Genomic DNA, 24,704 nt, shown 5'->3' with positions numbered 1-24,704 from the left:
GGGAGGGAGGGAGAGAGAGAGGTGAAATAAAACAAAAAGATTCTCAGGCCCTACTCTTAGAGATTTTAGTTTAGTGTGTCTAGAGTAGAAGGCAGGATTCTGTGTTTGTTTTTTCTTTTAAAATTTTCAAGGTGATTTATATGTGCAGCTAATATGAGAACAATCACCTAAGTAGAATGTTTACCTCTGAAATTAGGGCTATATTTTTCTAAGGCTGTTTATGTTAGAGTGTTGCATTCTATATATTCTTGCTAGCTTCCCCTTAAGAATGTAATAGGTGTAAAAACGTAAACTAACAAAAAATAAGACCTACATTGAGTGCAATGTTTTTATAATACTGCTTGGCATGTGAGTGGAGAGAGAGAGAGAGAGAGAGGCAGAAAGAGTAAGGTATGGAAAGGCAGTCAGGGAGGCAAAGATACAATGTACAGAGACAGATAAAGAAAGAAAGACATGAGGAGAGAGAGATAGCAAAATAAAAATAGTGAAACAGTGAGACAGAGGGACAAAGACAGAAACAGACATAAGTAGAAAAACACAAAGAGAGACTGATAGAGACTGAGAATGACAGAGACACTGAAAGAAACAGAGTGCATGAGAGACAAATAAAGTGACAAAAGATAGAGAAAAAAAGATTAAAATACAGGGTGACAGATGGAGACAGAGTTGTGGGAAAGGAAGGGACAAATAGAGACAGAGACAGAAATACAGAGAAAGAGAAAAAGAGAATATAAAAGAGCAAATGAGATGCTTATGATACATTCATTAAAAAGTTATTTTGTTTTTCTTCAGTCACCTGTTTCTTACCTTCCTATTTTCCGAGAAGCTGTTTCAAAGAACCTGGTCCTGGAAGCCACCCTGTAAACAGAAGCCAACCAAGTCCCATGAATTGATTTGGAATTTGTATGAGAACTAATGGCCAATGGAAGAACAAGAAAATATGAACCAGATGGGCCATCAATGCCAGGGTCTGCCTTACCTTACAAAGAACTTGGGTCTGAGGGAAAAACCCAAGTATGAGAATGTGAAATAGTTCAGGGATAATAGGCACCCTCAGTTCTAAGGTTGATATCTCTTGCTACCTGTTGGTTCAAAATGGTCTAAGTACGTTGCCCATTCAGGTTATTCTTGGGAGAAATAAGTGAAACAAGTCCTACGTTTCAAAGTATAATGTTTGGCATTGTGTAAATACACTTAGCTAATTAGTCAAAATGGCGAAAGCTTTTAAAAAATTGGTTCCATGCCCTGGCTGGTGTGGCTCAGTTGGTCGTGCTGCAATGAAGGTCACCAGTTAGATTCCTCGTCAGGGCACATGACTGAGTTGCAGGTTCAATCCCCAGTAGGGGGCGTGCAGGAGGCAGCCAATTGATGTTTCTCTCTCACATCAATGCTTCTCTCTCTTTTTCTCTCCCTTCTCTTCTCTCTAATATCAATAAAAACATATTTTAAAAATAAATAAAATAAAAATTGCCTGATTTTACAATTATGGAAAACAAGAGAGACAAAAAAAGAAACACCAGGAGGAAATATCCTGAGAGGGGTCTCAGGCAATGACTGAGGAGAGGCCAGCCAGTTTGGCTATGGAAGCTTTACCTCTGGCTCCTTGGTTTGCAGCCCAGCCTCAGGTAATGTGTGGGACATCAGCTCAGCTCATACCCTGCAAGAGGTTCTCTGGAGAAGCTGAGTCATTTTGGAAGATTTTTTAAAAGTCATACTTTGCTTTTTTAAAAAAAAAGCCTTAAGGCATAAGTACAATGAATGAATCTGTTCATTAAATTACTTTTAAAACCAGTAGCAATAACAAGAAAAAAAGAAAAATTCCAGAGCCAAGGGAGCATGAAAACAGAAGGTAATCTTACCACCCATCAGACATCAATATAGCTAGAAACAATGGTTCTCTTATTAGGCACTAAGGTTCAAGTACGTCAGCTTTGGGGAAATCTCTCAGCCTTCAGTGTAGAGTAGAACACTGAACAGAGCTGGTCTGTGCATTTCCCTAGACTATGAAGTGAATGATGCCCAGGATTGTGCACTGTACACCCTTCAAAACCATAATGGTAATCCTGAAAGCCTTCCTGGTGGCCTAAGTTTGGCCTTAGGTCAAGGATGAAGAATAACCCCACTTACACAGATGATGGGATTTCCCCTGCATTGCCAACTACAATATCTGGCTTTGTTTTCTGGGGAGTAGCTGCCCGGCAGAAAGGATCTGGAGGTCTCACTGGGGGGCGGATGATGGTTGGCTTTTCTCCTGGAGGCCACACTTTGCTGAAACTGTCAGAGTCTCCTGGAAGAAAAAACAATATAAAAAACTTTGATGGTTATCCAAATGGAAAACTACACAATACCAAAGCTATCTAGGCCATCTCCTTTGGCACCATTTCTCTTTGGTCACTAACAAGTCTGGATTTTTGTTTCTTTATAATTCTTCCAGCAGTTATATATTCATAAAGTCTTTGTTTGAAAATCAGCTCTGAAGTTTGTATTTTTGTGACCTAGGGCCGTGGTCAGCAAACTGCGGCTGGCGAGCCACATGCGGCTCTTTGGCCCCTTGAGTGTGGCTCTTCCTAAGCCTTAAGAGTACCCTAATTACGTTAATAACAATGTACCTACCTATATAGTTTAAGTTTAAATAATTTGGTTCTCAAAAGAAATTTCAATCGTTATACTGTTGATATTTGGCTCTGTTGACTAATGAGTTTGCCGACCACTGACCTAGGGTATTCACAACAATTTTCTGAGTCTCAGTTTCCTTATATGTATAATTAATACCAATAATATAGTATTTTACAAAGATATTGAGATATTTTAATTACGTACTAATATGTTTAGTACAGTGCCAGGCACATAGTAGGTGCTTAGTCAATGTTTGATGATAAATTTCAATTTGTTAAATTCATCATCATCAAAACTCAAGCTTTTTTCACTTAGGTCTTGACTATTGTATCAGCCTCCTAACTTGCCTTCCTACCTCTGTCTCCAGTTTCCAGGTCAGTCTGTAGAAAATAAATATACATAATTTTTTAAAATGTTCTTATTGATTTCAAAGAGGAAGGGAGAGGGAGAGAGAGATAGAAACATCAATGATGAGAGAGAATCATTGGTTGCCTCCCGCACACACACACCCCCAATGGGGATCAAGCCCACAACCCAGGCACATGCCCTTGACCAGAATTGAGCCCGGTACCCTTCAGTATGCAGGCCAACGCTCTATCCACTGAGCCAAACCAGCCAGTGCTAAATATACATAATTTTTATAAGACGTTTCTGGCAAAAGTATGGTGAAATGGATGCACTTACAAATATTTGGTGGCACTGTACACCGGGCTTATTCTATCTTGCAGCAGTGTGAATGAATTGCAAAATCATATAGGTGAGACATTTCATACTTAGTGATCCAGTTGATTCACTTTGGGGATAAGATCCAAAGGAATTTAACCCAAAGAAAAGAAATTAAAACAACAACAATCCTCATGCACTGCTTGTGAGAATACAGACTGTTGTAGCCACTGTGGAAAACAGTATGGCATTTTCTCAAAAAATTAAAAATGAAACTCCCATTTGACCCAGTAATCCCACTTCTAGGAATGCACCCCAAGAAAACAGAAACACCAATCAGCAAGTATATATGCACCCTTATGTTCATAGTAGTACAATTTACAATAGCTAAGATTTGGAAACAGCCCAAGTGCCCATCAGCAGATGAGTGGTACATCTACACAATGGAATACTACGCTGCTATAAAAAAGAAAGAACTCTAAACATTCACAACAGCATGGATAGTCCTGGAGAGCATTATGCTAAGTGAAATAAGCCAGATGGAGAAAGGTAAATATCACATGATCTCACTCATTTGTAGAATATAATGAACAAGATAAACTGATGAACAAAAATAGATCCAGAGCTATAGAAGCATCCAACAGACCAAACAAATGAGTCAATGCTTACAAGCATTTAACCAAAACGTGTTATGTATGAACTGACAAGGACTTGGGCCAGATAAAAAAATATATGCATATCTATGCTAATAAAAGAGAAACATGCAAAGTGTCACTCTTCTGCTACGCCCACCAGCCAATCAGGATGAGTATGCAAATTAACCCAGCTAAGATGGTGGTTAATTTGCATATGCAGGCACAGGGCGAAGACTGAAGACTCCGCCCAAGCGAAGACTGAAGACGACTGAAGACTGAAGACTGAAGAGGCTTGGCTTCTCCGTGCTGGTCAGAGCAGAGAAGCCTCCAGGCTTGGCTTTTCCACTGTGGTCGGAGCGAAGGCCTAGGTTCCAGGTGCTGGAGGAAAACTGGTGCTGGCAGCCAGGGGAAGGAAAGCCTATTGCACGAATCTCTTCATGCAATTGGCCTCTAGTAAAATAATATAAGTAAAAAATGTCCACAAAAATAATCATGGCCTGATGAACACAATATGGAAATAGACACATGCACAACTATGCAAGGGTGTTAGATCTTTATATTCATTAAGATTTCTTCTATAAAAAATTTAAGGTAAATGTAAAAATATTAACTTTAATATTTTAATACTGTTATAAGATTTACCCTAAGTATTTTTACACTGTTTTTCTCCTCCTTAAAGATCTTCCCAGTGACTATATACAGAATAAAGTTCAAATTCCTTAACATAAATTCAAGGCCCCCTGTGATTTAGTCTCGAATTATCATCCCAGGCACTAATTCTAGACTATAACTACAGAGAATATGGAGTTGGGTAGACATGTATTTGAGGCCATGTTCTGCTACTTCCAAGCTCTGGGACCCTGGGCAGTTATTTCACCTCTTTGAGTATAAATTTCTTCACCTGGGAAGTGGGTATAATAATCCCTCCTCACAAGATGATTGTAAATACTAAATTAGGTAGCCAATAGAGAATGCCTAGCATACATCAGGAGTAAGTAAGTGTCAGACTCTGTCCTGCTTCTTGTTTGATACATGCTCCTATTCTCATCTCTTAACTGTATTGTAACCATTCCTCAAGACTCAGCTCAAATCTTAGCTCTCTGAACACTCCACCTGGCATAGCTAATTCCCATCCATGTAAACACTCATGAAGTGCTATATATTGTCATATGGGTTTTTTAGTCCCTCCAGCTAGCCATTCTAATGAGGGAGACATATATGAAAAGAAACAATAATAATAAAGTGTGATTGATATCCTAGTGGAGGAATGAAACAGGTACTATTCACATACACACATACAAATTCTGTCTCCCCATCTAGACTGTGTCTTACATTTCTGGACAAGCTATTATCCTTAGCATCAAGCTAGGTACACTGAAAAAAAATGACCCAAATAATAATAGTAATCTAATTTTTCTAACTTACTTTATACCACTCAAAGCACTCTCCCAGAAAACTATTTGGTGTTCACAATAAGCTTGGAAGGAAAGAACAGACGGATCTTACTTATTGTCTCCATTTTAAAAAGAAAGAAACTGAATTCAGTTGATGTGGCTCAGTGGTAGAGTGTCAACCTATGAACCAGGAGATCTCAGTTCGATTCCTGGTCAGGGCACATGCCCCAGTTGTGGGCTCCATCCCCACTGTGGGGCATGCATAAGGCAGCCAATTGATGATTCTCTCTCATCATTGATGCTCTTATCTCTCTCTCCCACTCCCTCTCTGAAATCAATAAAAATATATTTTTAAAAAAAGAAGGAATCTGAGGTTTGGAAAGGTGAACTGACTCACCCACAATCACATATGTAAGCGGTAGAGTGATGATTGAAACCCCTATCTCCTATATCTGCATCCACTGTTCTTCCCAGTGTCTGCTGTTTTATTATTATCTATATACTAGAGGCCTGGTGCATGAAATTTGTGCACTGGGGGGTGGTGTCCCTCAGCCCAGCCTGCACCCTCTCCAATCTGGGACTCCTGTGGGATGGGGCCTAAACCGGCAGTCAGACATCGCTCTCACAATCTGGGACTGCTGACTCCCAACCGCTCACCTGCTTGCCTGCCTGATTGCCCCTAACCGCTTCTGCCTGCCAGCCTGATCACCCCCTAACCACTCCCCTGCCAGCCTGATCGATGCCCAACTGCCCTCCCCTGCCAGCCTGGTCGCCCCCAACTGCCTTCTCTTGCAGGCCTGGTTGCCCCCAACTGCCCTCCCCTGCAGGCCTGGTCCCCCCCAACTGCCCTCCCCTGCCAGCCTGGTCGCCCCTAACTGCCTTCCCCTGCAGGCCTGGTCCCCCCCCCACTGCCCTCCCCTGCTGGCCTGATGGCCCACAAATGCCCTCCCCTGCTGGCCATCTTGTGGTGGCCATCTTGTGACTATATGGGGGGGGCCATCTTTGACCACATGGGGGCAGCCATCTTGTGCGAGGGCATGATGGTCAATTGGCATATTACCTCTTTATTATATAGGATATAAAACCCTATTATGCAAAGAGACCGAATGGTGTAACAACTGAACAATAGGTTGCTATGATGTCTGCTGAACACCAGGGGCATGCACAGAACATTGGCAGCAGGCAGCAGAGCATGGAACATGGCAGGTGTTGGCTGTGGCAGGATGGTGGAGCAGGTGAGCAGGGGTACCAGACCAAGGTGCAACACCAGTCACTGTCATCTGGGCAAGCCTCTGGTGGTTACTGAAAATTCTTTGCTCCCGTGCCCCATGGTCCTGCCCAGCACTCGCACCTGCTGCTGGCGCGAGCCCTGCTCGCACCCACTGCCAGTGCCAGAGCTTCCGCTCTCACCCACTGCCGGTGCCCTGCGCTGGTCCTGATAGCTTGGCACCATCAGCGGGTGTGAGCGGTGGCTGCTGGCCCCAATTGCCCCTGAAGGCTTCTCCACCTCCCCCTGCTACTGAGGGGTAATCAGGGCAGCAGCCTCTGGTCACACCCACTGATGGTACCAGCCCCCCCTTGCACCTGCTGCTGGTGCCAGCCCCAATCGCTCCACTGTCAGTGGGTGTGAGCAGGGCTGGTGCCGCCAGCGCATGGGTGTGACAGCGGCAGGATGGGAGCAGGGCAGCAGGCAGAGAAGGGACCGGGGCTGTGGTGGGAGGAGCTGGGTGGGAGCATGGAGGAGGGGCCGAGACCCACCCCTGTGCCCACCACAACCTTGCGGCCCACAGTTCCTTTCAAGGTGCACGAATTCGTGCACTGGGCCCCTAGTTAGTAGTAATAATAATAGTGGTAATGATAATAAAATAACTGGTATAACTTTAGTTACCTTTTTACTGAACACCTGCTCTGTTCCAGATAGGATTTATCTCTGTATTCACAAAAGGCCCAAGTAAATTGCTTAGCATGCAACTGGTATTTAAAAAGTATTGAGTAAAGAAAAATCTAGTTATTCCCATTAAAGGGACAATGAAAAAAGCTTTCCCTCTTTAAGTCCCCACTTGTGCCATCTGTGATACATACAAACAATGATATACCCACATTTCAGGGCTATTTTGAAACCTAAATAAAAAGGTGTTCAAAATATTGGATTTTGCTTGAGAGCTTTTGTCCCCAGCCTTATGCTCTCATAAGAAATGCACACAAATGATCTAACATAGACTTCACCTCCAGAGGCTTAAAACTGAGTTGGAGAATGAAGTCACACTCATTGGAAATATGTGAAAACTGTAACTCTGCATCCACATTAGAGGTCCAAACTTGGGTGCCCAAAATAAGTAAGGTAAAGGAGAATTCCCTGGGGCAAGATTGTCAGAAGGCTCCATAGAAGGAATAGGATCTGAGCTGGACCTTGAGGGAGAGCTAAGAATCCTTCCTTGCCTCTTCCCCTCAACAATGGTCCTCCTCTTTCTGGGTGTTTTTGGCATGGTCAGAGACAGGTTGAAGGTGGAAAGAGTAGATCTGAGCTCTTTTACAGCATCCATATTTGAGGCCTAGGCTTATTTTCATAGGCTCCAAAATATGGAAGGTTATACATCTATCATTTTCCATGCCTACCATTTCCTGGGAAGATGTCACCCACCCACCCATTATCATTTTTTGAACTTCTATTACCAGATGTCTTGTATATCAAATTTAATGAAACATCACAAAAACCATGTCTGCAATGTAGGCATTGTCCCCACTTACAGTTGAGAAAACTGGCTCAAAGAAGTGAAGTTTACCTAAGATTATGTAGTTAGTAATTAGATTCTTATAAAAGCAAAGCAACTGCTGCCATTTTACTGAATAGACATTATGTGCCAAGCACATAGATAGTTCATTGTTACAGAAATCCTATGGGCACAATTATCTTCATTTTACAGATGAGAAAACTAAGGCTCACAGAGATTATGGCTTGTCCAATGTCCCATACCTAGCATGAGGGAGGATTCAAAATAAAATCTGGGCAACTCTGGAGCATAAGTCGTATCCAAGACTTCACTAAGTTTTTGAGCCTATGGTCTTTCTACCAAACTGTAGTTCCTATTAATTTCTTTTCAACCTTAGTCCACAACCTGACTTTTACTATAAATCTGACCTCCCTCTCCAACCCAATTTGTTCTCTCCCTCCCAATTCTCTGTCAAATGACTATAACCAAAAAAACCTTAACATTCATAGATTTCTTAGGCTATCAATCTTCAACCTTAACCAACTTTCTTCTACCTTTCCTTATACCAATCTACACCCAACCTGAGAACACAGAATAAGGGGAGATTGTTTCCTCGTGTAGATTCCCCCAGTCTTCTAGAATTATATCTTTCTTTCTATGATACTGCCCATACTTACCTAAAAGCATCTTATCTCTTTTAGCCACTAATTACCCTTTTGGATCAATCTGAAGTTAGGCTTCAGAGAAGGCAGAGAATGAAAACCAAACACAGTAGATAATTAAAGCATAATGAGTCCAAACAAGAAAACCTGGATTAATGGCTAGTACAACCCATTACTGCAAGAGCAAGTCTATTACTAATACTTTTAGAGCAGATGCAAATGCCACTCATAAGTCACTCCAGTGGAGAACCAATGGCCCTGTGGCTGAATAAGGCCTAACAAGCACTATTTCTCCAAGCCCAAGAGCATGCCATCACAATGCAGTCTTTTCTCTCCCATGAGACAGAGGGAAAGAGCTAAGAAGGCCCCCTAAATCCACATGGTATAGGGTCCCAGTGTGGATATATTCCCAACTTTTATCTCAGAACCTCAGATAGAGTGAAAGGCTTGCCCCATGCTCCTACTGGAATTTTTTCTCACCACCACTAGGAACATGGATCACACTGGACTGCAACTGACTGCTTACATGCCAGTCTCACCATGAACCTTTGAAAGGCAGGGACCATGGACTTTCATCTTCATCTGTCCCATTGCATAGCACTATGTCTGAATAAATAAAAAAATACATGCAAGAATATGTCTTGTCCTTCCATTCCCCAAAGGAAAGCCCAAAGTCCCAATGTAGTAGCTACACAAATACCCTTTCCAAAGCCAGGTCTGGTAACAGGTAGTAACATCAAAGGAAGGGAGGAAATTGGGCTTGTATTATTTTGCTTTCCCCAAATGAATGGTTCTTAGAAAACAGAAAGAGGAAGGTAGCTATAGCCACTTAAGAAATAAGAATGTGGTACTCCAATGGACACAGACATTAGTGAGGTGAGGACACAAATGGGAGGGTGGGGGCAATCGGGGGTAGGGACACATATATAATACCTTAATCAATAAAGAAAAAAATAATGTGGTACTCAAGAAGTCTGGGTTCAAGTCTTATCTCTACATCTTATAAACTGGGTGGCTGGGCAACTTATTTCACTTCTCTGAGCCTTGGTTTCTCTATCTATGAAATGGGGGGAACAAAGCCTACATCATAGGACTATCACATGATTAGATATAACAGAAGTAGAGAAAGTATCCAGTTCCATGTCAGGAATAGAAAAGGACCCTTGGCAAAACTACATCAGCAAACAATATTGATCTTATTGTGAAGTTGACTTGCATGGAACAAAGCAATTTAGCATGCCCCTTGTTTTTGCTATTTTTAATTGCTAAGAAAACATTTGGAGACTATCAAGTCCACTCAAATATTGGATCAATGCAAGGGGTGAAGGTAAGGTGCAGGACAGTGGCATAGTTGGATCACTAAAGCAATGAGGCCTGTGCACTGACTCTCAGGATGATAGGCAAAGCTCTGAACAACACAGGCGAAGTAGAGTGACAACTGCAAGGTAGGTCTGCTGAGATGACAGCTCCTGCCCTCAGACACTGCCATTCAAGCTGTTGTCTTATAGCTCAGAGTCAGAGAGCTTTTTGCAGCTTTGGTTTAATTGATATCCGTACTTACGCCTGGAATCTATCACTGGAGTGGGAGCCAAAATGGAAGGAAGGGAGAAAGTAGAAAGTAGAAGTGAGCAAGGTTCAAAGAGGCAACACCAGAGGTTTGATTAATTTTTGATCAAGGCTAGAACTACTGCCTCAGTTATGCTTTCTGTAACCAAAGCTAGAGGCATGAAACTTTGAAAAAAAGCTGCATCACACTAGCCTTAGGCAGCAAGCAAAGCCAGGCAATTCTGTGGCAGAAATTTAAATCGTCTGGCTAACACTGGACAGTCAGGTCAGTACTTTCATTAACTGAAACAATTAGATCAGAGCAGTGACCACCAGCAGCGTGGGGCAGGACTGTGGAGGAAGGGGAAGAGGGGAATGCCCCTGGGATTTAACTTTGCAGCAGAAGATGGTGGAGGCGGAACTGATAGGGAGGGCTAAGTTACTGTTTGTGCTGAGAAGATAGGATCTGGCTGACCTTAAGGGTTGGCGACAGGCAAGACTAACTTTACTGTGATGAACATAAGCTAAGTTACACAACTCTCTACTAGACTGATGTGAAGGTCAATATATGACTTATAAATTGAAGCAGATGTCTACATAGAAGTCTGGCCTTACTTGGCTGCTTCCCAGAAGAGGCAAGTCTTACAGAGGGAAAGGGCAAAGGGAGGGAAATAATAACATATTTTGAATATTGTTATTCATTTTTAACCCTAGTAATAATTCTGTGGAGTGAGCTGTTTTTCTCATTTATAGGCATGGAAACTTAGGTGCAAAGAGGTTAAATAACTTAACTATAATAATACAGATGCTTCAGTGTGTTGAGCTAGAGAATGCAGTCAGTTACTTAGGGAAAATCTTATTGGATCCCACACAGAATAGCTTTTACTGAATTGTGCCCTGAGACAATGTCATCAACTCATGCTGAGGCTGTTATATGCAACCATCCGTGGGCAAAAATGCTTCCTAGAAACATTTTCTATTCTCAAAAGCAGAAGAGTTGTGCTTTACTTGAACAACTGGCTTGTTGTCACCTTAAGAACTTGGAATTATATAACCATCGAGGGTTCCCCCCCCCCTTTTTATTTTCTCAAGAAAGTTTGGAGCCAAATGCTAAAGCAAGTGTATAAGGCTTCAAGACAAACATTTTGTGTACTAATTCCATTCTTTCCATCTTCCTACAATTATACCTTTTCACCTTCTTGGCCTTAACTTTTCTTACCTATACTCTAGAATTTTAGGCTTTTCAGGCCACAGAGTCTCCACTACTCAATACTGCTACTGTAGTGCAAAAACAGCTCTAGGAAATATGTAAATGAAGGAGCATATGTCCTTGGACATGGAAATTTGAATTTCATATAATTTTCATGTGTTATGATATATAATTTTTCTGTTGAGTTTTTATAACCACTTGAGGCCATAGTTAACTAAGCCCTGATACCTATATGTCTTATTCACTTTAACATCCTCAATACCTAGAATGGGGCCAGGCACACAGTAAGTACTCAATAAACATTTGTTTATTAAATAAATTATTACTATTTTTAAGTACTTATATTTTTCTATATTGTGAAATGCCTTAAATTGTCTTTGGAACAGGGCAGGATGTAAAACATAAGGCACATTTTTAGAAGGTTATCTAAGTAAAAGAATCAGGGTTTGGATATAAGCCTGGGTGCTATCAAAGTCCATATTCTTTCCATTATACCATATTGTTTTGATAGATTTATATTCTCCCCAAATTTCAGCTGGATTAGTCCCAAACTCCCTATATGACTCTGCATATGATGTAGCCAATTAAACATGCAGAATCCAGCAACATCATGAATTTGTAATTTTTCTTTATTTATTTTATTATTTTCCATTACCATTTATCTCCCTATACTCTCTTCCACCTCCACCCCCGCCACAATCATCACACTATTGTCTATGTCCATGAATTCTTCCTCTTTTCTATTTTGCTCAATCCCTGCACTCCCTAACACACCTTGCCCTCTACCAGAGCTGTCTGCCTGCTCTTTATCTATGAATCTGTCTCTATTTTGCTTGTTAGTTCAGTTTGTTCATCAAATTCCACATATGAGTGAAATCATATGGCACTTGTCTTTTTTCTGACTGGCTTATTTAACTTAGCATGATACTCTCCAGATCCATCCATGCTGTTGCAAATGGTAAGAGTTCTTACTTTTTTGCAGCTGTGTAGTATTCTATTGTGTAAATCAGGGGTCCTCAAACTATGGCCCACGGGCCACATGCAAATACAAATATTGTATTTGTTCCCGTTTTGTTTTTTTACTTCAAAATAAGATATGTGCAGTGTGCATAGGAATTTGTTCATAGTTTTTTTTTAAACTATAGTCCGGCCCTTCAATGGTCTGAGGGACAGTGAACTGGCCCCCTGTTTAAAAAGTTTGAGGACCCCTGGTGTAAATGTACCACAGCTTTTTTACCTACTCATTTACTGATGGGCACTTGGGCTGTTTCCAGATCTTAGCTATTGTAATTAATGCTATAATGAACATAGGGGTGCATATATACTTTCGAATTAGTGTTTTAGGTTTCTTCGTATAAATTCCCAGAAGTGGAATTGCTGGGTGTTTTGCAGAAGTTGTGGCTCTTTCGTTCTTATTTCTACAAAACTGGAGAGTAAGAATCTATAATAATCTACAATAATAAAAGACAAAGATGCTAATTGACCATACCTTCACTACACCCTAAGCCATGCCCACCAGCCAGTCAGAGCGACTATATGCAAATTAACCCAAGATGGTGACCGGCAACCACGGAGCTGGAGCAAGCAGGAGGCTTGGTTGCCCCAGCGATGGAGGAAGCCAAGCTTCCCACCTGCCCTGGCCGGCTGTGGCCTCCGCTAAAGGCAACAAAGTTTCAAATGTAGAAGATAAATAAATCCCAGATACCTGCTTCCAGCCAGCCTCCACTGGGAGCTTGGGTGGCTGGGAGCCGTGGCCAGCCTGCAAACAGCCATCAGCCCCTCACCCAGGCTGGCCACACCCTCATGGGGTGAGGATCCCCACTGGGGGTCTTAGCCAGCCTGAAAATGACCCTCAGCCCCTCACCCAGACTGGCCAGGCACCCCAGCAGGACCCGCAACCCTGAAGGGGCTGTGGCCAGCCTGCAAACAGCTATCAGCCCCTCACCCAAGCTGGCCAGGCACCCCAGGGGGAACCCCCACCCTGAAAGGGCTGTGGCCAGCCTGCAGACAGCCATCAGCCCCTGAGCCAGGCTGGCCAGGCACTCCTATATAATAAAAGGGTAATATGCAAATTGAACCTACCAGCAGAACGACTGGAAATGACTGGTCACTATGACACACACTGACCAGCAGGGGACAGATGCTCAATGCAGGAGCTGCCCCCTGGTGGTCAGTGCGCTCCCACAGGGGGAGCTCTGCTCAGCCACAAGCCAGGCTGATGGCTGCCAGTACAGTGGTGGTGGTGGGAGCCTCTCCCACCTCTTCAGCAGCACTAAGCATGTCCGACTGCAGCTTAGGCCTGCTCCCCGCTGGTAAGTGGACATCCCAGGAGGGCTCCCGGGCTGCCAGAGGGATGTCTGATTGCCAGCTTAGGCCCAATCCCCTGGGGAGCAGGCCTAAGCCAGCAGGTGGTCACCCCCGGAGGGGTCCCAGACTACGAGAGGGCACAGGCCGGGCTGAGGGGACCCACCTCCCAGAGTGCACAAATTTTTGTGCACCGGGCCTCTAGTAAATGCAAGGCCTACTCTTGCATGATTTTTGTGCATCGGGCCTCTAGTAAGAAAATAATAGTTCACAGATTCAAAGCTTCTTATAAAAAGGTAAAGTGATACTTGCGCCTTATTGAAAAAAACAAAGGATTTGGTGCCTACAAGACTTGGTAAGATTTAGAACATAGCTCTGCCAGTTAGTAGCCTTTGGCAAGTCACTTACCACTAGGAACCTCATATTTCCAGTAGAAAAGAAAACAATAATAATACATTCTTCACAGTATGGTTGTGAGGATCAAAAAGAGCATGTCAGTGCCCACTGCAGTGCCAGGCACATAGCAGATACCTAATAAATGGCAACAGTAGCAAAAATAATAATAATAAATAATATAATTATTTTAAATTACTCCACAAATAAAGAGTTCCTACTACGGGACAGTTAGGCATTGTTCTAAGCACATGGGATATAGAGGTAAATAAAAGAAGTTAAAATTCTCTACCTTCATGAAGCTTATATTCTAGCAATTATTGTGAATGATTTTTATGTTCTTGTCTACCATTCCAATATTAGTGGTAGTAAAATGGAACCAATTTCTACTTATATGTCTCCAATTTCAGAAAGATCTCAAAGTGCAAAGTAGTTGGGTTCAGTTTTGGTTCCCATGGGATTCCCAAGCACTTACCCTCCTTGTGATGAACTAGGGGCCGAGGAGCTGGTCTCTTTATGTGGAAAGAAGAGGCCTTGGTGGGCCCAGAGCCTGACACAGGTCCATTGGTGGGCTTGCTCCCTCCTCCATCCTGCAGCCTAGACACAAATTTCCCCACGTCCACCTCAGGGCAGGACTCCAATTTGCCATCTGAAGCAAGTCTGCTTGGGGACTTTCTCCCAGGATCAGGTTCCCCACTCTTCTGAATAGGCAGGTTGGGGTATTGTGGTGGTTTGGGGATTTCTATACTGTTGATGACAGTACCATTGGGTGTTTGATGTTGGATTTTATCTAGGAAAAGTTGGTGCAAAGAGTAAGATTAGTGATAATCTTTATCACCTTTTCATTTTGTACCTGTATACATGCATACAATTGAAAAATTGTACACATTTGCAAAGGAGCTATTATTATGGATCAAATCAACAATATCCTAAAAAATCAGTATCTACCTGTACCAATTCACATGGAGTCACAAGTCACATCAGATAGGGAATTCAAGTTCTGAGTATGATTTTCACCACTACAATTCACAATAAAACCACAATCTACCAAGATGCTTTATTCAAAAGGAACTTAAGAGTCATCAATCAATTATATATTCTATTAAATTTTTAAAAGAAACATCAATTACTCCTTAACCAATTCTATTGACCTCAAACGTAACTTGTAAAGATCTCTCAAATTTCAAGTTAATAAACTTAACAGAATTTAACTTCTTTCTTCATCTTCATAGAAAACAAAACTCAACTTGCCATTTTATGATCGTCTAGCTTTTGTGGTCTATACAATTCCCTGTGACAGTTGAAAAAATATAGTATTTGGTACATGCTTTTCAGTTGTTCTGAGTCTTACTTACTTAAAGCTTTGATACTGTAATGAGAACCAGGGATACTCTCCCTAGAAAAATTAACTTAACACAAATACATGCAAAATTTTGAAAATGAATTTTAAGAAGTTAATGTAGTCCTCTAAAATCACCTTCCTTAGTAACAGAGAACCTGTATCAGAGTATAGTGGTTAAGAACAGAGCTTCTGGTCAGTTAAATGAGACCTAAGAGACATGTCAACCAATTGTAATACATGTATCGTATTTGGATCCTGATTTTTAAAAACATTAAATATGAGAAAATGACAGTGTGAAAATTAATTACATAGGTAGTAATTTAAAGGAATTACTGTTTTGTTTTTTATTTTCTTTTAGGTATGATGATGCGTTGTGATTTTGAGTAAAAGGAAGGCTAATCTTTTAGAGAGACATACTGAAACATTTATGGATAAAATGTCATAATGTCATCATGGGGCACTGAGTAGGAGTGTAGATGGAACACAACTGGGTGTGCGGTGGTAAAAGTCAAAGCTGGGTAATAGGTACATGGGGAGTAAGTTAAACTATTTTTTTCATCTTCTGTTTATGATCAAAATGCACCATAAAGAAAATGCTATAGAGGCATCAAACAGACTGTCAAACTTCAGAAGGAAGGCAGGGGACGGAAGGGAGGTGAGGTAAGAGATCAGCCAAAGGACTTGCATCCATGTATATGAGCATGACCAACGAACAATAGGGGGTAGGGGTATGTGCTGGGAGGCAGAAGCAGTCTGGGAGAGGTCAATGAGGGAGCGGGGCGGGGGGGAGAAGACATATGTAAAACTTTCAACAAATAATTTTTAAAAAATAAAATAAATTGGCAGGTACAGAGAATTAAAAAAAAGAAAATGTTAAAAGAAATGCAGGCTTAGAAATTAATAATAATAATAAAAGAAATGCAGGCTTTGGCCCTGGCTGGGTGGCTCAGTTGGTTAGAACATTAAAAGGTTGTGGGTTCTATTTCCAGTCAGGGCACATACCGAAGTTGTGAGTTCAATTCCTGGTTGGGGCATGTATAAGAGGCAACTGATTGATCTCTCTCTTTCTCTCTCTCCTTCTCAAAAGCAATAATAATCTACACTAATAAAAGACAAAGATGCTAATTGACCATCCCTTTGCTACGCCCCAAGCCACGCGGAGTCAGAGAAATTAAGCAGGAATTTAAGTAGCACCATCAAACTTGTGATGTAACCCCAGTCACATACCCATGGTAAAGAATATCATAAATATCATGACTGGAATGTCCTGCACCATCATGAGTTGATGATGATCACAAATGTCAACTATATAGACTTTAGAATGAAATAAAATACTTACATCTACACTAATAAAAGACAAAGATGCTAATTGACCATACCTTTGCTACGCCCCAAGCCACGCCCACCAGCCAATCAGAGCGACTATATGCAAATTAACCCAACCAAGATGGCGGCCGGCAGCCACAGAGTTGGAGCAAGCAGGAGGCTTGGTTGCCTGGGCGATGGAGGAAGCCAAGCTTCCCACCGGGCCTGAGCCGGCTGCGGCCTCTGCTCATGGCAACAAAGTTTCAATTATAGAAAACAAATAAATCCCAGATACCTTCTTCCAGCCAGCCTCCACTGGGAGCTTGGGTGGCTGGGGGTTGTGGCCAGCCTGCAAACAGCCATCAGCCCCTCACCCAGACAGACTGGCCAGGCACCCCAGCAGGACCCCCAACCCTGAAGGGGCTGTGGCCAGCCTGCAAACAGCCATCAGCCCCTCACTCAGGCTGGCCAAGCACCCCAGCGGGGACCCCCACCCTGAAGGGGCTGTGGCCAGCCTATAAACAGCCATCAGCCCCTCACCCAGGCTGGCCAGGCACTCCTATATAATGAAAGGGTAATATGCAAATTGACCCTAACAGCAGAACGACTGGGAATGACTGGTCAACTATGACACACACTGACCACCAGGGGGCAGATGCTCAATGCGCTCCCACAGGGGGAGCTCTGCTCAGCCACAAGCCAAGCTTATGGCTGCCAGCACAGTGGTGGTGGTGGGAGCCTCTCCTGCCTCCTCAGCAGTGCTAAGGATGTCTGACTGTAGCTTAGGCCTGCTCCCCGCTGGCAAGTGAACATCCCCCGAGGGCTCCTGGGCTGCCAGAGGAATGTCTGACTGTGAGCTTAGGCCCAATCCCCCAGGGAGTGGGCTTAAGCCAGCAGGTGGTCATCCCCCGAGCGGTCCCAGACTGCAAGAGGGCACAGGCTGAGGGATCCCCCTGATTGCACAAATTTTTGTTCACCGGGCCTCTAGTAATAATAAAAACACAACATATCTCAGGTGAGGATTTAAAAAAAAAAAAAAGAAATGCAGGCTCTGGAGCTAGGTGCCCAGGACTGATTTTTAGTTCTGCTTCTTACTAACTGTGGGATCTTAGGTAAGTTCATAATATCTCTCTACCTCAAACTTTCTCCACAGAGAAATAGGAATAATAACCGTACCTACCTCTCTAGGTTGTGGTGAGGATTATATGAGATGGTAAATTTATTGCAGTGCCTGGTACATAATATACACGCAATAATTGTTAGTTATTATTTATACTATTATGCTTCAGGTAGGCAGTGAGGCAACAGTTTCCATCTGGGAAGGAAGGGCTAAGTTTTCTGCAAAGACTTTTTCAGCCAGAGAGTTTTGTTCTCCTTGGAACCTGTCACCAATCACTGCCATCACCATAGGGTTCAGGGCCAAGAGGAGTTCATCTATAGTTCCCCTACTCTGGTCCAGGGTAGATACATGATCCTACTTTTCTTAACCCTCATATAATTGCTATCACACTAGAGCAACCAAATAAAAATAATTAGCAAAGGCTCATAAATATCAGTAGGGACATAAACACAGGACTGCCATGTAACTAGATCATGTGCTTCCAGGACATGCTTTGAAGCAGAGGCCACCTTTAAACATCCAGCACTTAGGAGTAACTGCAAGCACATTTACCCTCTCAAAACAATGACATAAATAGTGACATGAAATCCTTCTCCCATATGCTTTAGGCCCAATATCTCAGTTACTTGTTTCCATCTGAATACTTTCTTCTTCTGGTGGAGAGACCCTAGAAAATTACATCCCTGCTCTCCTTTAGGGGACACAACAGGGGTAAGCTGTGCCTTACAGGTCATAACAGTATCATCACCATCTCAATACAGTATAAGAGAGTATAGTTTCATTGAGGTGTGCACCTACACAGTGTCACTTCCACATAGGAAGGATCTTTTCTTAGCTCACAAAAATAGGGGATGGAATGATAAAAGTGATGGGGACTTTTGCCCTTCTGCCAGGGTAACCATTTCCAAGTTCTGGGATATGCTGAAAAATAATGACAAAATGGCAATTATAATAATGACAGTAACAACAATGGTAATACTAACAGATGCCATTATTTGAGCACTTTCTCTGTGCCAGTCCCTGTTGTAAATATTTTACATGGATTATCTCATGTAATCTTCAAAACTAGTCTATAAAATAGTAAACTCTTTTTAAAAAATATATTTTTATTGATTTCAGAGAGGAATGGAGAGGGAGAGAGAGATAGAAACATCAACAATGAGAGAGAATCGCTGACCGGCTGCCTCTTGCACACCCCTCACTGGAGATTGAGCCCACAACCAGGGCATGTGCCCTTTACCAGAATTGAACCTGGGACCCTTCAGTCCATAGGCCAACGTTCTATCCACTGAGCCAAACCTGCTGGGCTAAAGTAGTAAACTCTTATTAGTCCCTTTTTACAGATGAGGAATCTAAGGCACTAAGAGGCTCACGGTTACAAAACCAGTGTGGTAGAACTAGTTTTCAAAACTTGAAGCCTGTTTCCAAAGTCCACTCTCTTTCTGAAGAGAGACTTCATTGTTCCTTCAGATAATAAGAGTTCAGTATCATCCCCCTGACGAGACATCTATTTTCAAATAAAAACACACAGACCAAATTCAGAAACTGCAGAGAATTGGGAGTGAATCCTTATCAGACAGGGAGGCCTCTCTTCTATGTGTGGGCAAGTAGTGGGGAGGAGCTTCAAGAGGCTTCACACTAGCCCAGCAAGATAAATACATCAATTATTAAAATATAAGCAGAATCATGAAAATAAGTGCTATGAGGAGGACAGTGCTAATTCTGTCTGATGGGCTGGAGAACACTTTGAAAAATAGGTCACATTTCAGCTGGCACTTGAAGGATTACAGTAAGTGGAATAAAGGAAAGGGGGATTTCAAACAGAACTTGGAGGAGTAAAATATCATGGTTTGTCTAAGAAAATATAAAATTAAAATAAAAAGTTCAGTGTGGTTTGATCATAGAAACCTATTTTAGATGAAAAATGTGATAGCTGGATATGAGATTGTTAAGGTGGGTTGGGGCTATATCATGAATGCCATAATATAGAACATGAATGCCATGCTCAAGAATATGAACTTTACCATTGGGGTGCAGAGGACCATAACTTTTTGCAGAGAAATGACATTATTACATATATTTTTAGAATATCCCTTTACATTCATTATGAAAAGTATAACAGATTAGAGAAACTAGAGGTAAAAAGACCAGATAAGGGACTGCTGATGAGAAAGACCTAACTGGAGTAGTAGCAGCAAAAACAGACAGATTCAAGAGATGTTAAGGGGGTGGATGAACAGAGCTTATATATGGGGATGTGAAGGAGCCCATGATGATGGTGGAATGACTCACTAAAGCACTACATATAAGTGTAATAAAAAGTTTGGGGAAAAACAATGAAATTCTACTGGAAAAGAACTGTGGTGAGTATAAGGAGTGGCTCCTTCTTAGAATAGCATTTAGAAGGTATAAGAATTACAATATTATAATACACAAATGAGCTCTGGAATAAGATGAAATTAAATTGCTGCTCTGTTATTTAGTAGCTGTGGGAATCAGGCAAACTATTCACCCTATCTAAACCTCCAATACCTTCACTATTAGATACCTACCTCATACAGTAAGTGATGAGCACTAAATGAGAATGAATTCATGCCCACTTAGCATGTGTATAATTCAAAAGATAATAAGTAATGGACACAACCTAAGTGTCACTCAACAGGTGAATGAATAAAGAAATTTGACATTTAGCTTTAAAAAAGAGGGATATCTGGCCATTTGCAACAATATGGATGAACCTGGAAGACATTATGCCAAGTGAAATAGGCCAGATAAAAAAAAAGACAAAAAAAAAAAAAGACTGCATAACCTCATTGATATGTGGAATCTAAAATGTTGACTACATAGAAACAAAGAGAAGAATGGTAATTACCAGGGGCTGGGAAGGGCTTGGGGAACAGGGAGATGTTGGTCTAAGGGTAACAAGTGGCAGTTATATAGTATGAATAAGTCTGTATAGCTCATGTACAACATAATGACTATCCTTTTTAATAAAAGCATAATATGCAAATCAACCAAACTGTGGAACAACCAGATATATACCCCAGTTCTATTTTCAGTTTTTCAAGAAATACCCATACTTTTTCCATAATGACTGTACCAATTTACATTCCCACCAACAGTGTATAAGAGTTCCCTTTTCTTTATATCTTCATCAACACTTGTATTTTGTTATTTTGGTACTAGCCACCCTAACAAGTGTGAGGTGATATCTCATTGGGAATTTGATTTGCTTTTCATTGATAATTAGTGAAGTTGAGCATTCTCCATATAACTGTTGGCTATTTACATGTCTTGTTTTGAGAAATATCTAATCAGATCCTTTGATCTATTAAAATTTGAGTTATTTTTTATTGAGTTGTGTGAGCTCCTTACATATTTTGGATATTAACCCCTTATCAGATAATGTGGTATGCAAATAGCTTCTATTCTGTAGGTTGTCTTTCATTCTGTTGATAGTTTCCTTTGCTATGCAGAACCTTTTTAGTTTGACGCAATCACATTTGTCTATTTTCCTTTTGTTGCTGGTGGTTTGGGTATCATATGCAAAAGAAAAAGAAAAATCACTACCCAGACCAATTTCATGGAGCTTTCCCCCTATGTTTTCTTCTAGTAGTTTCACAGTTATGGGTCTTACACTTAAGTCTAATACATTTTGAGTTGATTTTTGTACATGGTGTGAGGTAAAGGTCCAATTTCTCTCTTTTGCATGTGGCTATCCACTGTATTCTTGGCAATTTTGTTAAAGATCAAGGGACCATAAATGTTGTATTTATTTCTGGGCTCATTATTCTGTTTCATTGGTCGAAATATCCGTTTTATGCCAGTACTATACTGTTTTGATTACTATAGCTTTGTACTATATTTTGAAATCAGAAAATGTGATGTCTCCAACTTTGTTTTTCTTCAAGATTGCTTTGGCTATTTGAGGTCTTTTGTGGTACCATATTAATTTTATAATTTTTTTCTATTTTTAAGAGAAATGCCATTGGAATTTTTAAAAATCTTTATTGTTGAAAGTATTACATATGTCCCTAATCTCCCCATTGCCCTCTATAACCCTCCTTCTCCCGCAAGCCCTCACCACCCTACCATCTGTGTCCATGGGTTATGCACATACACACATGAGTTCATTGGTTGATCTCCCCCCCTTCCACCCTCCCCTGCATTCCCTCTGAGGTTTAACCATCTGATCGATATTTCCATGTCTCTGGGTATATTTTTGTTCAGTAGTTTATGTTGTTCATTAGATTCTACATATGAGTGAGATCATGTGATATTTATCTTTCTCTGACTGGCTTATTTCACTTAGCATAATGCTCTCCAGGTCCATCCATGATGTTGCAAATAATAAGAGTTCTTCAATGTTTACAGCAGTATAGTATTCCATTGTGTGGATGTACCACTGTTTTTTAATCCACTCATCTGCTGATGGGCACTTAGGCTGTTTCCAAACCTTAGCTATCATAAATTGTGCTGCTATGAACATAGGGGTGCATATATACTTTCTGATTGGTGTTTCTGATTGCTTGGGATGTATTCCTAGAAGTGGGATTGGATTGTTTATCTTCCTTTTGTTATGTTGTATGAGTTCCCTATAAATTTTGGAGATTAAACCCTTATTAGATGTAACATTGGCAAATATGTTCTTCCATGCAGTGGGCTCTCTTGTTATTTTGTTGATGGTTAATTTTGCTGTGAAGAAGCTTTTTATTTTGATGTAGTCCCATTTGCTTATTTTCTCCTTAGTTTCCATTGTTCTAGGAGATCTGTTGGTAAACATACTGCTACAAGATATATCTGATATTTTGCTGCATATGGATTCTACTAAGATTATTTATGGTTTCCCATCTTACGTTTAAGTTTTTTTTATCCATTTTGAGTTTATTTTTTGTATGGTATAAGTTGGTGGTCAAATTTCATTTCTTTGCATGTATCTGTCCAATTTTTCCAGCACCATTTATTAAAGATACTGTCTTCACTCCATTGTATGCTCTTGCCTCCTTTGTCAAATATTAATCGAGCATCATGGTTTGGGGCAATTTCTGGGTTCTCTGTTGTTTTCCATTGGTCTATATATCTGTTCTTGCAACAGAATCAGACTGTTTTGAGAACAGTGGCTTTGTGATATCACTTGATGTCTGGTATTGTGATCCCTCCAATTCTGTTCTTTCTTTCTCAGGATTCCTGTGGCTATTTTTTTTATTCCATATAAATTCTTGGAGAGTTTGTGCTAGGTCTGCGAAATATGCCATTGGTGTTTTAATGGGGATTGCATTGAATCTATAGATTGCTTTGGGTAGTATGAACATTTCAATGATGTTGATTCTACCAATCCATGAACACAGTTTATTCTTCCATTTGTTTATATCTTCCTCTATCTTTTTTTTCAATATCCTCTAGTTTTCTGAGTACATGTCTTTTTAGTTAAGTTTATTCCTAGGCATCTTAATTCTTTTGTTGCAATGGTAAATGGTATTGTTTTGTTTGATTGTTTCTCTTTCTGTGAGTTCCGTATTGGTGTATAAAAATGCTATAGATTTCTGAGTGTTTATTTTGGATCCTGCTATTTTGCCAAATTCATTTATTAAATCTAGTACTTTTTTGATGTAGTCTTCAGGGTTTTCTATGTACAATATCATGCCATCTGCGAGTAATGACAGTATTCTTCTTTTCTAATTTGGATGCCTTTCATTTTTTCCTTCTTGTCTGATCACTTTGTCTAGCACTTCCAGTACTAAGTCAAACAGGAGTGGTGAAAGTTAGCATCTTGTTCCTGTTCTTAATGGAAATGGTTTTAGTTTTTGCCCATTGTGTATGATGTTGGCTGTAGGTTTGTCATATAAGGCTTTTAGTATGTTGAGGTATGATCCCTCTATTCCCACTTTGATGAGAGTTTTTTCTCAAGAAAGGGGGTTGGATTTTGGCAAATGCTTTTTCTGCATCAATTGATATAATCATGTGATTTTTGTCTTTCAATTTGTTTATGTGATATATCATGTTTACTGATTTGTGGATGTTGTACTAGCCTAGAATCCCTGGAATTAATCCCACTTGGTCATGTTGTATGATATTTTTAATGTGGAGTTGGAAATGATTTGCTAGAATTTTGTTGAGGATTTTAGCATCAATGTCCATCAGGAATATTGGCCTGTAATTTTCTTTGTAGCATCTTTATCTGCTTTGAGGATTAGGGTAATGCTGGTTACAAAGAAGGAGCTTGGAAGTGTTCTTTTCTCTTGAATTTTTGGAATAGTCTGAGAAGGGTAGGTTTTTAATTGTTCTTTGAATATTTGGTAAAACTGCCCTGTGAAGCCATCCAGACCAGGGCTTTGCTGAAAGTTTTTGTTTGTTTGTTTTTTTATTACTGCTTGAATTTCCTCAGTAGTTATTGGCCTATTCATATTTTCTGATTCTTACTGATTGAGTTTTGGAAGATTGTTTTTTTCTAGGAATATGTCCATTTCGTCTAGGCTGTCCAGTTTGTTGGAACTGAGTTGTTCGTAGTATTTTATTTTTTTACAATCCTTTGTATTTCTGTGGGGTCAGTTCATTTCTTAATTTCTGATTTTGTTTATGAGGGTCCTCTCTCTTTTCTTCTTGGTGAGCCTGGCTAGAGGTTCATCAATCTTATTTATTCTTTCAAAGAACCATCTCTTGGTTTTATTGAATATATATATATATTAGTAGCTCGGTGCACGAAATGCGTGCACATTGAAAGGGAATTAATTAGAGGAATGTAATTTGGACTCACTATCTAATATCAATAATATGTGAGCATGAGGCAGTCCACGTTTCTGAAAT

General features: G+C 40.8%; 1 protein-coding gene across 2 annotated transcripts in view; it reads right to left on the bottom strand.

The window, feature by feature from the left end:
* OPHN1 (oligophrenin 1) overlaps positions 1 to 24,704 on the bottom strand; it is a 479,266-nt gene that overhangs the window by 6,258 nt on the left and 448,304 nt on the right. Inside the window, exons 21-23 of one of the 2 annotated variants that reach the window (XM_005880381.2) lie at positions 14,609 to 14,923; positions 2,128 to 2,287; positions 808 to 858 (exon numbers count right to left, since the gene is read on the bottom strand). In XM_005880381.2, the coding sequence (XP_005880443.1) occupies positions 808 to 858; positions 2,128 to 2,287; positions 14,609 to 14,923 (526 nt within the window). The remainder of the gene's footprint in view (positions 1 to 807; positions 859 to 2,127; positions 2,288 to 14,608; positions 14,924 to 24,704) is intronic. The other variant, XM_005880380.2, reaches the window with a different exon arrangement.

Source organism: Myotis brandtii, unplaced genomic scaffold, assembly GCF_000412655.1.
Source record: "Myotis brandtii unplaced genomic scaffold, ASM41265v1 scaffold635, whole genome shotgun sequence".
Taxonomy (NCBI): Eukaryota; Metazoa; Chordata; class Mammalia; order Chiroptera; family Vespertilionidae; genus Myotis; species Myotis brandtii.
Note: the sequence above shows the minus strand (reverse complement) of the source record. Positions and strands in the feature narration are given on the sequence as shown.